Source organism: Lepidochelys kempii, chromosome 12 (genome assembly GCF_965140285.1).
Source record: "Lepidochelys kempii isolate rLepKem1 chromosome 12, rLepKem1.hap1, whole genome shotgun sequence".
NCBI lineage: Eukaryota > Metazoa > Chordata > Testudines > Cheloniidae > Lepidochelys > Lepidochelys kempii.
In genome coordinates, this window is record NC_136391.1 from 25,066,100 (window position 1) to 25,081,604 (window position 15,505).

Consider the following 15,505-nt stretch of genomic DNA (forward strand, 5'->3'; position numbering starts at 1 on the left):
CAACTAATGGAGTTAATAAAATACACACACCTTGATTACAGGAATGTTAATGTGTTCAGTTTCCATTGTACTGTGAAAACACTGGATCATGAAGAGCTTGAGGCCGGAAGCCGAGGACCCTTCAGAGAAAGATAAAGGGAGCGAATGGGAGGAATGGAAGAATGAATATTGAGAGGTGGGGAAGGCACAAATGAAGGAGCTGTCGGATGTTAAGCTAATAGAGATCAGATGGTTGTTAAATTCTAGAAAGGACCAGCTAATTATATGCAGAGAAACATTAAGACTGCCACAGAAGTGGAAGTGTCATTGCAAGGCATCAGGCCAGATTCACCTCCGGGGTCATAGGGCAGGAGTGGCCACACTGGAAGCATCAGTCACCTCAGGTGAGAGCCAGCAATACTCCCACCCTCCCTCCCACTCCACAGCGTTCTTACAGAAAGTAGCAGCTCACTGAAAAGTGCATCTCCAGTCCGGCTGTGTCCCATCCCATCCTGAGCCAGCTTCTGGGGCAGACTTGCTGGAGGGGTTTCCAACCTGGATCCCACCAACGTCTGACATGCAGCATGTGCGCATCATTCAAGTGCTTGAGCAGCATGTCATTGCACCTATCGCATCTAATGATTCTAAAGAGAAGCACAATGTCTGTAATGTTGTGCTCCAAATGCAAGACTCACATTAACTAACTGCACCTAGTTAGTAGACAGGCAGCTGTGATCTTGAGGATTGAACGCAAGGTAGGAGTCAGGACACCTGATTTCTAGTCTAGACTCTAACACCAACCTTCTACATGATCCTTGTCTTAGGTTTTCAGCCTAAAATCTGGCCACTGATTTGGGGTTCCTCAATTGTTAGGTGACTAGTTTAAGATGCCCAGCTTAAGTATTAAGGTAATCAAAAATACGACCACCCAAAGTCAGACCACACTTGAAAGTTTGGCTTGTAACCTCTCCTGCCTCCCATCTGTAAAACTGGAATAACTATGAACCATATTTGTGCAGCACTTTGTGATCTGGGGGGGAGAGCGGGGGGCAGAAATCACTGTGTAAGTATTGTAGCAGTGAAGTGTAGAATTAATTATTATCACCATCTAATCCTGCAGTTTCTGGGGAAAAAAAACATTTATTACAAATGAGTTCTCTTATAATTCACTCTCTTTTGCTGTTGACACAGAGTCATTTTTGCTTTGTGTATAATTAGTCTGTCACCAAATATAAGAAGGTGCTATATATAATACAAGGCAGCATAGTGACGGTTTGCCTTTGACTACATTTCATATGAAGAACAAGATAAATGTTCTTAAAAGATCAGGAAGCTCAAGGTCTTCCCTGTAATAACTACCATGCATAGAGATTAGCATAAATAAATACTACAACATCTTTGCCATTAAATCAATTAGTTTGAAACTAAAATGAACAACTAAGTCACTGCAGGGTCAGATGGATATACTGCCCAAGGACTCTCTGTAAAGAATATGCTCAGGATTTTGACACCAAGAGATATCTAACTTAGACTCTTCTTCAAGGGAGCTAGGCACTTTATTCAAAGCATTCACTGTGAAAGTTCTCATCTATGGAAAATGTCACTGAGTATTTGCAACTTCTCTGAGAACAAGAAATTCATTGTACAGATTCACTTGTTTCTCAATGGCAACTTTATGCAAGGCACTCTATACTTTCATTAAACCTTGCTTGCTTCATCTCATTAATTTTCTGTGTATTAAAACTGGGGACTGTATATGTGGCTGAGATAGGACTATTAAGGTTTGTTACTGTCAAATAAGACATCATTTTAGAGATAAGAAATTACTGAAGGGCAAAAAATATATATAGTTTATGACATTGATTAGGCCATCATCTCAAAATAGAAATCTTGTCTGTCTTTTTACAGGGAGTTTTTTCTTAAATGTACAATTTATTATTTCTAATTTAGAATGAGATATGTGGCAGTAACATAGATGGCAACAGCACTTTGCAAATACTTAATCATTTCCTGCTTGAAAGAGCTTGCAATTTAACTCCAATATACTATACATGATAAAAGATTAGGCACAGGATTAGGTGCAGACCAGGCTGGACAATCTATCCATAGCAAACAACTTAGTCAAAAAGTTTAACCGCTTTTTCTGTTAATAAATCGTCCACAAGCTGAGTTACATTTTTCAAATTTGTTTGCCGATATTTTTATGCAAATAAATTTTAATCTGAATGCTACTCACAAAACTATTGTTTGGAAAATTCACTAGCATAATTTGCTATTGGTGCTGTGATTGGCCATTTCAGTTATATGTTATCATTCCCACTGCCTGATTGGTTGACAAGCTATTATAAAAACAGTCTGGAGTCACTGAATAAGTCATTGGTGACATGAACATATTTGCACAAATGTTCACAACACTTCTGAAGTATCTATTTTTGCAACTATGTAATTGCATAAGAATTGATACTCTCCCTTTGCAGTGATATTGCAGTTAAAAAAAAAAGCAAACAAACATTGTTCATGGACGCACATTAAGGGGCACACATATAGAAGTGAAATCAACTTCTATTTAAGCCCAGTCCCAGTACTGTGTCAGAGGAGAGAACAGGGTTAAAAGGCTAGCCAGGAGGGATTTGAAAAAGAGGAGGTGTGAGGCACCTGGAAGAAGAGAGACAAGAAGGGAAATGGAGCAGTTATATGAGAAGACTGAATGGAGCTGGGCATCATAAAAAACAACAAGAACAGAGATATCAGTGTCAGGCCCATCCAGGGTCTTTGAAGGTCAAGTTCATGCAGAAAAAGAGAACCCACAGAAGCGTTGTGCATACAATGAAGTAACACTATCTGATTTCCTACTTATCTATTTGCTGCTAAGACGTTGTGGTTTCTGGCACCACATTTTATAATTATTCTTTAACATAACCGATTTCAGTTATATAGTTGGTACATGTGTCCAACCTAGGCACAAATGTACATTACATTGCCATTTTGGTTACCATCTAGGAGCTAGCAGTGCCAAAAATACCATGGGTGCAGCATCACATTAAACTTAGATCTGATTAGTTGAACAGAACTGCGCAATGTGTTTTTACTGGCTGAGTTCACTGCACCTAAGAATGGTTTTCTCCATGTAGGTTTAAATCTGGTGTGACAGATTGCTGCTGGTGAAAGAGAGAGCTGAGAAAAGACAAAATTTAGAAGTCATATGCCTCAAGAAACATTCAAGAGACTAGCAACCAGCTCCACCATACATCTTCCATTCAGAATGTACTCTTCGCTGTTGTTCTGACCACATGTTAGCACCAATAATTGAAGTCTCAGTTCTGATACACATTCTTCCCTCCAGCTAATGGAATTTCTTTATTAGACATAATAACTGAAGTACAGCACAAAAATACAAGATATCCACTCTAATAAAAAACAAGCCACCTTTTGAAGTAGTTAGCAATAAAAGTGTGCATTACTCATCATTAATTCCTTTTCTTTTATAATTTAAGAACAGATAGCTCAGACAGCATTTATAATACCTTCATCTCTTTTTGTACAAGAATGATCCCTACTTTTTACAGGAAAGTTAAATAGGTAATTATATGTTATGAAAGGGATTTTCAAAGGCTCCCAGCAATGGTCCATCTCTGCTACCATTGAAACTATGCCCATAAGAACAACAGAACAGCCATAGTGGGACAGACCAATGGTCCATCGAGCCCAGTATCCTGTTTTCCAACAGTGGCCAATGCCAGGTGCTTCAGAGGGCTCTTTTGAAACCCCCTCCCTAAGTCTTTCATTACAAGCTTGGCAAAAGAAATTTTAAAAAAATTTATCCAAGTCTGTCTAAATACTGGTTTGCATTTTGGTGAGTGACCAAGTTCTCTTGACTAGTCTGGTTTTCAATTTTGGCAAGCTTGAAGGCTCTCAGGGACGGGATACAGAGAGAAAGTGTGCTTATAAGTCCTTTAAAAAAAAAGTGATCCAATTCTAGAATTGGGAATTATATTTCTGTGTTTGGCCCACAGAACTGCCCCAAAACTAGCATCCGACCCATGGCATTGAAAATGTTAGACCACCCTTGGATGTTATTACATCTTATAATTTCAGGGAGGAAAGTAGGTTACACAACCACTCTCCTGTCTTACATTGGTAGGCATAACTAGTTCATGCAAGGATAAATATTTAAATATGTAAATTCTTGCCTATACATGTTGACAGTATTGACAACCAAAGTAAATCTCTGGTATCTGTGACAGAGGATGAGAAGTGATTTAACAAGCTGAATCTGATATTAAAAATAGTGAAGTCCAAAGCTGAAGTATAAAGCAGAGGAATAATATTGGTGACTCTGAATGGACTATTGCCTGTAATGATGCTATTACACAAGGAAATTACTAAATGCATGTTGGCAATTATACATGAGTAACCAAACATCTCCATATAAAACAAGCTAATTGCCTAACCCAATCCACGGATTTCTTTTAATTAAACATTTGACTTTTCAGTATTCAATATATACAATTTCTGACCCCCCAAAAGGGATTTCATTACAACATTCCGAACAGATAAGGAAAAGAACATTCAAACTTTCTGGAGGTTTCAACCTGTATCTACGCTACCAGGAAACCCATTTTACAGGAGTAATTAGAAGAATCAACAGACTAGGGTTCATTCACTCCATAGGGCACGAGAGTTAGAGAGGGTAAAAAAATTCTGATTTAATAATATCTGCCATTTATAACACTTTACAGTACTTTAATCCTGAGCTACTTACTTACCACAGCAAGGGCGTTCAAAATTAAGGGAGGTAGCTATTAACCCTAGGTTACAGATGGTGAAACTGAGGCAGAGGTACAAACTTGCCAAAGGCCACAAAGGGAGTCAATGCAGAGCCAGTAAAATGTGGTGATTAATGTGTGTGACTATATCAACCTCTTGTGCTTAGCTGCAGCAGAGATCAAAAGGGGTACTCAAGTGGCTGTCTCTGGAGAGAACAGCTCTAGGTGCTATTCCACAGGCTGTATCTATACAGTTGAGCAACTATTGCCAGTCTAAAGGCAAATATATTAGTAGTGTCTATGGGTTCACTACAGGATGGTGCCCAAGCAACTAATAGAGGTCTAGCTCAAATGGTATAAAATTGTGCCTTCAGAGTCAGATATCATGACTACCATGATGTCTGTATGGGTTAAAACATATTTTCTTATACAAGTGGATTAGAACTCTGGAATTCCAGGCCTCTCTTTGCATAGCAGTTTTCATACTCACTATCCCATAGCATTTTACAAAACCATGGATTAAATGTTTGTTTTACACTGACCTCATCAACAAATATAGCCACCAATAAAAACTCAACAACATCGCTCAGTCATGGGCACCAGAACAGTTTTGTTACCTAAGAATCCTGGCCAGGACTCCACAAGTTAGTGTCCACTCTTCTGAGTAAAAAAAACAAAAACAAAACCCTTAAGATCTCCACTTCCCGCTGAACAGGTACTATATTAGAACTGAGTAAGAGGGGACTTTGGACTTGCATCTCATCAAAAACAAGGCACCTCCTGATCTTGCTCCCATTGAAGTTAATGGCAAAAGTCCCTTTGACTTTAATGGGGCAGAATCAGACACATAGTATGCATTGTCTCATGCCCTTCCTGCATAGTACTACATTAACTCATGCCTTCTGCGAACAAATTGCTGGTATGGAACATGTACGCATAGCCATAGCAACACAGAAATAGGAACAACCCTTAATATCTGTTCATACTTCTGAAAAAATAAGCCAAAGATCAGCTTGTTGGAGCAGGTGCTATAGCTGCAAGAAACTCATTAATGTAAGCGGTATATAGTCAGGGGACTGATAGAATAACTTTAAACACACACAGTATTCATGAGAACCTGAATGATGTAATGAAAATTAATCTGATGGGACTGAGCTTCTCCGGTGGTGCTTCAATTTGTAGTACAAAGGTACGGTAAAGCGGTATGCTGACCTGCAATTGTCCTTGTCAACGGCTGCAGATTTGTAATGTAGCCCCATTAATTAAACTGAAATCTTTTTTAGTCAGTACTGACAGTGACAAGTGGCACTATTCAAACCAGAGAGATGCACCAAAAATCTCAACTGATTCCAAAAACAAAAGAGTGTTTTCAATAGCATACACTTTAGCTTAACTGCAACAGTGGTCATAAATTATAAGCGAGACAAGGTGGGTGAGGGAATATCTTTTATTGGGCAAACTTCTGTTGGTGAGAGAGAAAAGCTTTTTGAGCTTATACCGAGCTCTTCTTCAGGTATGGAAAATGTACTCAAAGTACAGATGCTGAGTACATTTTCCAGACCTGAAGAAGAGTTCTATGTAAGCTCAAAAGCTTGTCTCTCTCACAAGCAGAAGTTTGCCCAATAAAAGCTATTACTTCACCCCACCTCAGCTCTCTAATATCTGGGGGCCAACATGGCTACAACAACACTTCATACAACAAACTATAAGCAATTGCAAAGTTCTCTTAGTCTTAAGAGACACTCACATCTTTATCATTATATTCCTGATTGGATCCCTCTTTAATAGCTAAGAGCATGTGGCATAATACTTGTAAAAGTGATAAGTGCTTTCCATAGTATGTTCAAAATGCTCTACAAATATTACCTCCTATATACATAACACAGTAGAGGGAAGGGATTATAGGACAACGCATGCATGCCAACTGGTAAACATTCAGAACTATCAAAGTGGGCACAATTAAAAGCAATTTTTCGTTAACTTAAAGACAGGCATTTATGAGATGATATTTTGGCCTAGTGGGTATGGCACTGGCCTGGGATTCGGGAGACGTGGGTTCTATTCCTGGTTCTGCAACTGGCCTGCTGACCTTGAGCAAGTCCTAGATTGTTGGGCTCAATGAGTAGTGATCAACGGCTTGATGTCTAGTTGGCAGCCAGTATCAAGCGGAGTGCCCTGGGGTTGGTCCTCGGGCTGGTTTTGTTCAATATCTTCATTAATGATCTGGACAACGGGATGGATTGCACCCTCAGCAAATTCATGTATGACACTGAGCTGGGGGGAGAGTAAATATGCTGGAAGGTAGGGATAGGGTCCAGAGTGACCTAGACAAATTGGAGGATTAGGCCAAAAGAAATCTGACGCGGTTCAACAAGGACAAGTGCAGAGTCCTGCACTTAGGATGGAAGAATCCCATGCACTGCTACACGCAGGGGACTGACTGGCTAAATGGAAGTTCTGCAGAAAAGGACCTGGGGATTACAGTGGACCAGAAGCTAGATATGAGTCAACAGTGTGCCCTTGCTGCCAAGAAGGCTAACGGCATACTGGGCTGCATTAGTAGGAGTATTGCCAGCAGATCGAGGGAAGGGATCATTCCCCTCTATTTGGCACTGGTGAGACCACATCTGGAGTATTGCATCCAGTTTTGGGGGCCCCACTACAGAAAGAATGTGGACAAATTGGAGAGAGTCTAGTGGGGGGCAACGAAAATGATTAGGGGGTGGGGCAGAAGATTTATGAGGAGAGGCTGAGGGAACTGGGCTTATTTAGTCTGCAGAAGAGAAGAGTGAGGGGAGATTTGGTAGCAGCCTTCAATTACCTGAAGGGATTCCAAAGGGGATGGAGCTCGGCTGTTCTCAGTGGTAGCAGATGACAGAACAAGGAGCAATGGTCTCAAGTTGCAGTGGCAGAGGTCTAGTTTGGATATTAGGAAAAACTATTTCACTAGGAGGGTGGTGAAGCACTGGAATGGGTTAGCTAGGGATGTGGTGGAATCTCCATCCTTAGAGGTTTTTAAGACCTGGCTTGACAAAACTCTGGCTGGGATGATTTAGTTGGGGTTGGTCCTGCTTTGAGCAGGGGGTTGGATTAGACGACCTCCTGCGGTCTCTTCCAACCCTAATCTTCTATAATTGTATGATTTCACCTCTGCCTCAGTTTTCCCATTATCCCCATGAGAATAATGATATTGACCTACTCTGTAAAGCATTTTGAGTTCTACAGATATAAGAGCTATAAAAGAGTTAAGTATTATTACTATGGGCTATACATTGATATAAAACATTGCAGGTCTATTTAATATTGTTCTAATAGGGACTGCCCCTACTCACATTCTAGTTAATGGTAGAACTCTTATTGATCTCAGTGGTGCAAGATAAGCATGTCATGTATTTTTACCAAATATTATTGTAATTTTCCTTTTCTTTCTTTAGGGATAAAATATAACATGGGACCCCAACAACCCAAAAAAGTAAGTTCTTCAGAAAAAAATGCAAGAAAATAGAGCAAGACATATTTGCAATACAGAATGTGGGAGAGAAGGCTCAGAGCAAACCATTAGACTGGAAGTATCAAACAGGAATGAAGCATTAAAGCTTTTCCCTGGCGTGCAAATATTTTTTATTAAAATACAAATTTGGTAAGCCATGAAAATTTAGTTTTATGGTTGTTTGCTAGACTAGATATTCCTAAAAGATACTGTAAACTTGAAAGATATTTGCATATTCATATTTGGTATGAAATTTTATTGCATAAAAGAATTGATTGAGTGTACTTAGAATATTAGAAAGAAAAATATTGGTATAAGTGTGCCATCTAGTGGCTACTAGTTCATTCAAAGTAGCTGTGACTATATCTCTTACTTCTTTAAAGTTTAAGGGATGAATGCAAGTACTTGAAAGAATGCTTGAATTTGCCAGCTGTGTATCCAAATTCCAGGGGGAACTTAGTGAGATGTAGTTCATATCACTCCTTCTCTGCAGGTTCAACTTACCTTTCGAATGGGAGTGAATAGGAATTTTGTCCACAATTCAAATTATGACATTTGCTTATGGTGGAAATGCTAGTTTTAGATTCATCATCAGCAATGTGGGGTGTTGGATTTTTTGTGGGGAGGACTGTACCCTAGCATGGAATAAGTACGAATTATCAAATATAAGTCTGATTTCTTCATATGATTTCCACATCACTCAGTAAAGAGCAATATGCAGTAAATACAACAAAACAGCTGGCCATTTACATATACAAGACAACTGCAATATAAGTTTGATGCATTTACATCAGGGTAAGTATCTCAACAGAATAGCAATCAAATACTTGCATAGCCCCCCCAGGCAACTATACACGGGAGTACCAGAATGAGTTGGTTTCCAAGTCAGCCTATATCACGTGGTAATAGCAATAGCAAAGCAGTAGGAAAAACTTTACATAGTCATTCTAGAAAAAAGTATAACTTTTTCTGAACAGTTACAAAAGGAAGCAAGTGTAGAGAACATTCTGCTCTGTTTGGGTCTTAGCATCCTGTATACAAAGAAGTGAAGAGACAGCCCAGACTGTGTTCCACCTCGCCCTTGTTCCACTATTACGCACAGCTGCTTTTAGAATTTGTTTAATAGTGACTAGTTCCAGTTTATTTCTGAACACAAGTTAATGAGTTACTAGCACCGTTTGGATTTTTGCTCATTGCTTTTTGATGATGAATATTGAAGCAACTTTTTCCAGGAAAGAAAAAAAGAGGGAAAGTAAAACCCATTCTCCTTTGAAGGAGGAACTTGGAAAAATACAGTAAATCAGTAGCGATGCCAGATGGGGATGTAGCCTGAGTTGCAGCTTCCCCTTTGTAAGTGAGTGGCAGGAAAGGTTCGTTTTTATTCTTTGACAGCCTAATCTTAAACCCTGTGAAGATTTCTGTTGGGCCACAGAGAGGCTAATCTAACTCCCATTGAAGTCAACCAGGTGTTTTTTCATTGCCTTCAAGGGGATTGGATCAAGCCCAAACTGCAGATTCCCCCTGCTCAGCTGAGAGAACAGGCAGAAGAGCTGTGATGTCACCATGATAATTCGCAAAAGTGCTTCAGCATGAAGAAGAAAGAATACTCATTTCAAATCTAAAACTGATTTTTTAAGTTTTGGGACATCTTTAATCATTACCAAGTAGCAGGTGAAAGGCGAAGATAGGAAAGATTGTGATTTGCATCACAATTTACCTCTAAATGTTAAAGTATTTTAGGCTAAAGTATTCACCAGCTGAACAGCTATATCTGCGTATTCCCTGCCCTCCCATTCCGCCCTCCATCTGAACTATAACATCTTTGGAAAACCACAGTTATAATAACCAGTTAAACAAAATTTTAGTCAAAGCAGGAGACATAGTTTTTCTATGATAATGCAAACATATTAATTAATTAATTAATCCATACAATTCGCCCCTAATCCCACTCTGGTGAGATAGGAAAATGGTCAGCAAGAGGCACAGACTGTCTTTGCTTTGCAACCACTTCACCACTTTTCACTCCAAATAGCCAGATCCAAAGCTCATTAAAGTCAATGGAAAGATTCCCATTGACTTCATTGGCCTTTGGATTAGGGCGATAATGACAGCTATAATTTATAAACATTCACTTTGAAACACACTCCAACAACTAATGAGCAAACAAGTCAAAGTGAGGAAGTTCGTTGGAACCAAGTGTGGGATTCTCCTTCTTCCTGACATGCCAAGCATGTGAAATCATTTAAAGGTGAAATTATTTCAAGCCTCCATTAATAGCTATAATAAAAAGTAGTATTTTATGCTGAATAATGATTGCTTGCCAGAACTGTAACCTATCTGGGTCATCATTTTCAGGCTCACCTGCATAATCTATGTTGTGTTCCTCTTGTAATATGTACATGCATATTTTTAAAGACAGCAAGATCTTGCTGAGTGAAAGAAATGGCACAAATTGCTGCAAAGTGAGAATGTGTATAAGATGCCATCTCCCGGAACATGTCCTAAGGCAGATGGCTCATTTTCTAGGGGCTAGAGCATCATGGTCTAGCTAGTAACTGGAAAATGACTTCTCCAAGGGTGACATTCACTGCCATGCAGGTAGCCTGTACTGGTCGTTGCCCTACTTAAGCCTTCAAAACAAGGCTGATGCAGAACTTGAATGATGGAGCATCTCATTACAGGAGCAAATTTCATCCCTAGAGATACAGACAGAAATTTAGTTTAGGTGTGTCAAAATGGAAGGAACTTAATTTCCCTGGGCTGGGGACTGGAAGGCAATTAACCAGTGCAGCCTGCTTAGAAAGACTAGGCAATAGTGTAACAAGGAGGTCATGCACGATTTGTAGCATATGGAAGATGAGTGGATTGTACCTACCAAGGAGACTCTGCATTCATCCATTCTCCTCCCCAAACTCCCTATGTCTGCACTGCAGCTCGGGCAGACAGACTTGTGTTGCAGGGCTCGAGATGGTATAGACATTACGGCTCAGGCTCTGACGCCGAGGGGATTGATGGGCTAGCTTCAGAGCTCCAATGTCCATACTGCTATTTTTAACATACTAGCTCAAGCCCCACCGTCGCTGTCTGTCAGGGCCATGTGCAGAAATTTAAATTTTACTACTTTTGGAGAGGCATGGTTCTGTACCCCCACAGCAGCCCAGGGGCCAGAGGAGATTGCTCTCCTCACCATGGCCCCAGAGTCAGAAGAGCTCACTCTCCGCCCTGCAGCCCCGGGGCCAGAGGAGTTCTGTGTCCCCAGAGATTATTGGCTGGCCCATACCCCTGCTTTCCCCCCTCCCATTCACGCCCCTGTGTTGTCTACCTGGATTAAGAGATTCACTCCCAGCTGCAGTGTAGACATAAGGCCTATTTCAGGGACTCCCTGCAAGCCCCATCCTCCTTCATGCCAAGGGTTCTGTGTGTCCTCCATGTCCCGTTCCCACATACCATCGTCCCCCACTCCCCTTCCCCTATGGCAGGGACTCTGTGTGCACTCATATATCTCCCTTCCTCATCTCTGTTCCTCCTCCCTGAGGCTCTGGTTTCTCCCCCCCCGCCCATGTCTCAGTCCCTACTTTGCCCCTGCCCCCAACCACCCATTTAGCCCCAGGTCCTTGCCCCTCCCATCCCTCTGATACTTGCTGCTTCCCTCCTACCCTCATTCAGGGCTCCTCCCCACACCAGCATCCCTGTTGTCCAGTGCTTACAGTGGTCTGAAAAAAAGTGTGGGGCCTACCATAATGTGGGAGCGGCAGCTTTGATGCGACAGTGCTTACAGTGTGTCCCTCAGAGATTCAGCTTGATTTTTAAATGGAGGGGTATGCAACCCCCCTCAGTACACATGCCCACACACACACTCTCTCTCTGACTTTAAGCACTGCAGCTTCCCTGATAAACCCTCCCTGTGTCCTCATGCAACAAGTTAAGGTAGCAACAATGGGCAGACAGAGATTTCTCTGCCTGCAGCACCATGCAGTCGGAGGGCCTGGATATTCCTGTGAATCAGGCTTTTCTGGTACTTCAGTTTGCACAAAAATCAATAGTCTTGTGCCCATGGTGCCTAGAACATTCCCTGCAATTTTGGAATTGCTACAATGCATTCCAAAGTTATCACACCAGACAGAGAAACGGCAACACGGTGAGTGTTAGTTCTTGCACCATACAGCTAATTAATTCCTCCCCCTGCCCCTCCATTTCCAATGAGTACAAAAGTTATTCATGCCACAGATACATAGTTCAGAGATGGATCCATACCAGAATCCTGGACACAGACAACCCCCAAACTATGGGAACATTCCATCTGCCAGCTCAGGCTCACCTCTAGCTTTGATGTCTAAACAAACCTAAAACAGAAAGACAAGGAAATGGAAAAGTCTAGTGCAGGAGCAGAGTCTCAGATGTGCTGCAATACATGTCATTTTATAATTTAGCTGAACTGAGAGTCAATGAATAGATCTGCCATTAAACGGTACAAAATATTTATCACTATTGATAACATCTCATTTACTAATTTCTTGGGACTTTTCTTCCAACAGGACTGCACTTCTAGCAACAATCAGGACATAAGAGTAAGAAAAAATTCTGCAGAGGAATTAGCAATGGGAAACCAGAAAAGTTCATTATACCCACCTGTGAACGTACCAACTCAGTTTCAAAGTACAGACAGAAAGCAAAATATAATGTTTGTGATGAAAGACCGTCAAAAAAAAGATGCAGAAATTAATCCTATCGGGCTCCACAAACGGAGAAGGAGATTTATAATTAAGAAGAGCCCTATACTGATTGCTATGAACAATTCTTCTCTCAACTTGCCTCTGCTTAAATCTGAGGACAGAAACAACAACAATTGGAAAAGTCTCTATCAAATCCAAAGAGAAAGAAAGAGAATAATGAGAGATACTTGTTCCAAATACAAGAGTAATAACAGAAGGATAATCACTCCTTATCACGTTTCCAGAATATTTGTAGAAGATAAATACAGAATTTTATACTGTGAAGTTCCAAAAGCTGGCTGTTCTAACTGGAAACGGGTGCTCATGGTTCTCAATGGGTTGGCTTCCTCCACAAAAGATATACAGCACAACACAGTGCACTATGGAAATTACTTAAAAAGGCTGGATGGGTTTGATCGCAAAGGAATTTATCACAGACTCAACACTTACACCAAGATGCTTTTCATTCGCGAACCCTTTGAAAAGTTGGTATCCGCATTTCGCGACAAGTTTGAGCATCCGAACAATTACTACCACCCTGTTTTTGGAAAAGCTATAATTTCGAGATACCGTGTCAATGCCTCCAAAGAAGCATTAAGGACAGGTTCTGGAGTCAAATTTAAAGAGTTCATTCAATATCTTCTAGATGTACATAGGCCAGTGGGCATGGACATTCACTGGGATCACATCAACAGGCTTTGCAGCCCATGTTTAATAGACTATGACTTTGTAGGGAAATTTGAAAGCATGGAAGAAGATGCAAATTTTTTCCTGCATTTAATTGGTGCTCCACAAAATTTAACTTTCCCTAGGTTTAAAGACAGACATTCCAACGAAGAACGAACAACCACTAAAATTACACAGAGCTATTTTGCACAGCTTTCCCCTGCTCAAAGACAACACAGTTATGATTTTTATTATATGGATTATTTGATGTTTAACTATTCAAAACCTTTTGAAGATTTATATTAGAAAGTAACAGACACTTCTATTTCATATCAGCTGAATTACATAATAGATACAGGTCTTGGTACACTGATACTCTAGAAGCACATCATTCTCATATTTTCTAAGAATAATCAGTGGATTCATGTTACATAGTAAAAATGGATAGCTTTTCATGTACAAAGTCTCATTTTAGAAAATTTACCATAAATAAAAACCTGACTGTTACATTTGGCCTGAAACATCAAAGAAAAACGGGAAATAGAAAGTCCTTATGCCTCCATGTGACGTCTCCTAGATGTTACCATCTGTTTAGCAAAGGGTCAGTTAAAGAGCATTTCCACAGCAGCAAAAAATACGTAACAGAGCATAAATGATTTACAATTAGTGACGTTTACATCTGCTCCTTAACTTCCTCCTTTAAATCATAAATTTTTGATAATATACATCAGGGCTCCTAAATAAAGCACGTGATTTTCCATTCTGGTCTTTATTTGTGTTTGCATTGGAGGGTGGCAAGAAGAGTGGGTGAAGAGATGGGGAAAGCACCTGAAATCCTGTGGTGGATCCAATAGTCTATTAAATTCCTAACTGTTCTGATGAGCTCTTTAAAATACCATAAGATAAAGAAAACAAAGTGCTGTTTCATTAACAGTTTTACAGTTCCTTGCAATCCGCAATGCATGCAACCATACACCAAGAAGGTCTTATAAATTTGAAGCTGGACACAGATTTCTAATTACTTTCTGTGATTACCAAATTAATTAGCATAAGAGAAAATTTATTACAATTACAATACTATGTTCAGACATGTTCTAGTGAAAACATTAATACTTAATGGCCATGTGAGTGCAGTGTTAAAGCAGATGTTGCAATTCACAGAGTGAGGATGTATTGTCCCCCTTCCATATTCCCCTTATGCCACATTAATCTGCAAGAAGATAAAATGCAAAGGAACATTTACATCTTTATGCATGTTACTAAGATTATTTTAATCCTTTGCATTAACAAATCTTTAATTTAATCTGTCTAGTCACCAGGAATATCAAATGTTTCCTTTAAAGTGGCAAATAAATGTAAATACAACTTCCTGCCCATCAGGGTACTTTTTATCGCTACAAACAATAAGGCTTTATTTTGATTAAAATCAGATTTCAGTTCACAGCAACAAGCAGAGCATATTTGTTTGTGGTTTCATTTTGTTCATCATTTTCTATATTTAACTGTAGTTTTGCTGCGTTTTCTCTCAAGTAGAAAGCTCCATGAGGTTCAAATGTTGGAGAGTTACAACAGCAGCAGAACATCCATGTTAACTTTATATAAACTATTGCTGACTATATGTGGCTAATTAATTAGCTGTCCTGGTTTTGAGGTCAATGCTATTTTCAGTTAGGTGAGCACATTTGAATCAGTATCCATTAAGCAATCAAAAATTGTAAGCCTCAGTTATAAGTCATGCTAGGTTCTGTACATACATTGGCTAATGCAGACCTCAAGAAGAGCTCTGTGTAAACTCGAAAGCTTGCATCTCTCACCAGGAGAAATTGGTCCAATAAAAGGATTACCTCATCCACTGTGTCTCTCTAACAAACCTGTATAAGACATTCTTTGCT

General features: G+C 39.9%; 1 protein-coding gene across 1 annotated transcript in view; it reads left to right on the forward strand.

Moving 5' to 3' along the window:
- The window catches only part of CHST8 (carbohydrate sulfotransferase 8), a 274,146-nt gene extending 259,773 nt beyond the window's left edge, over nt 1-14,373 (forward strand). The window contains exons 3-4 of the mRNA XM_073307883.1: nt 8,180-8,217; nt 12,771-14,373. Of these exons, the coding sequence (XP_073163984.1) occupies nt 8,180-8,217; nt 12,771-13,919 (1,187 nt within the window). The 3' untranslated portion in view covers nt 13,920-14,373. The remainder of the gene's footprint in view (nt 1-8,179; nt 8,218-12,770) is intronic.
- Nucleotides 14,374-15,505: the final 1,132 nt, after the last annotated feature.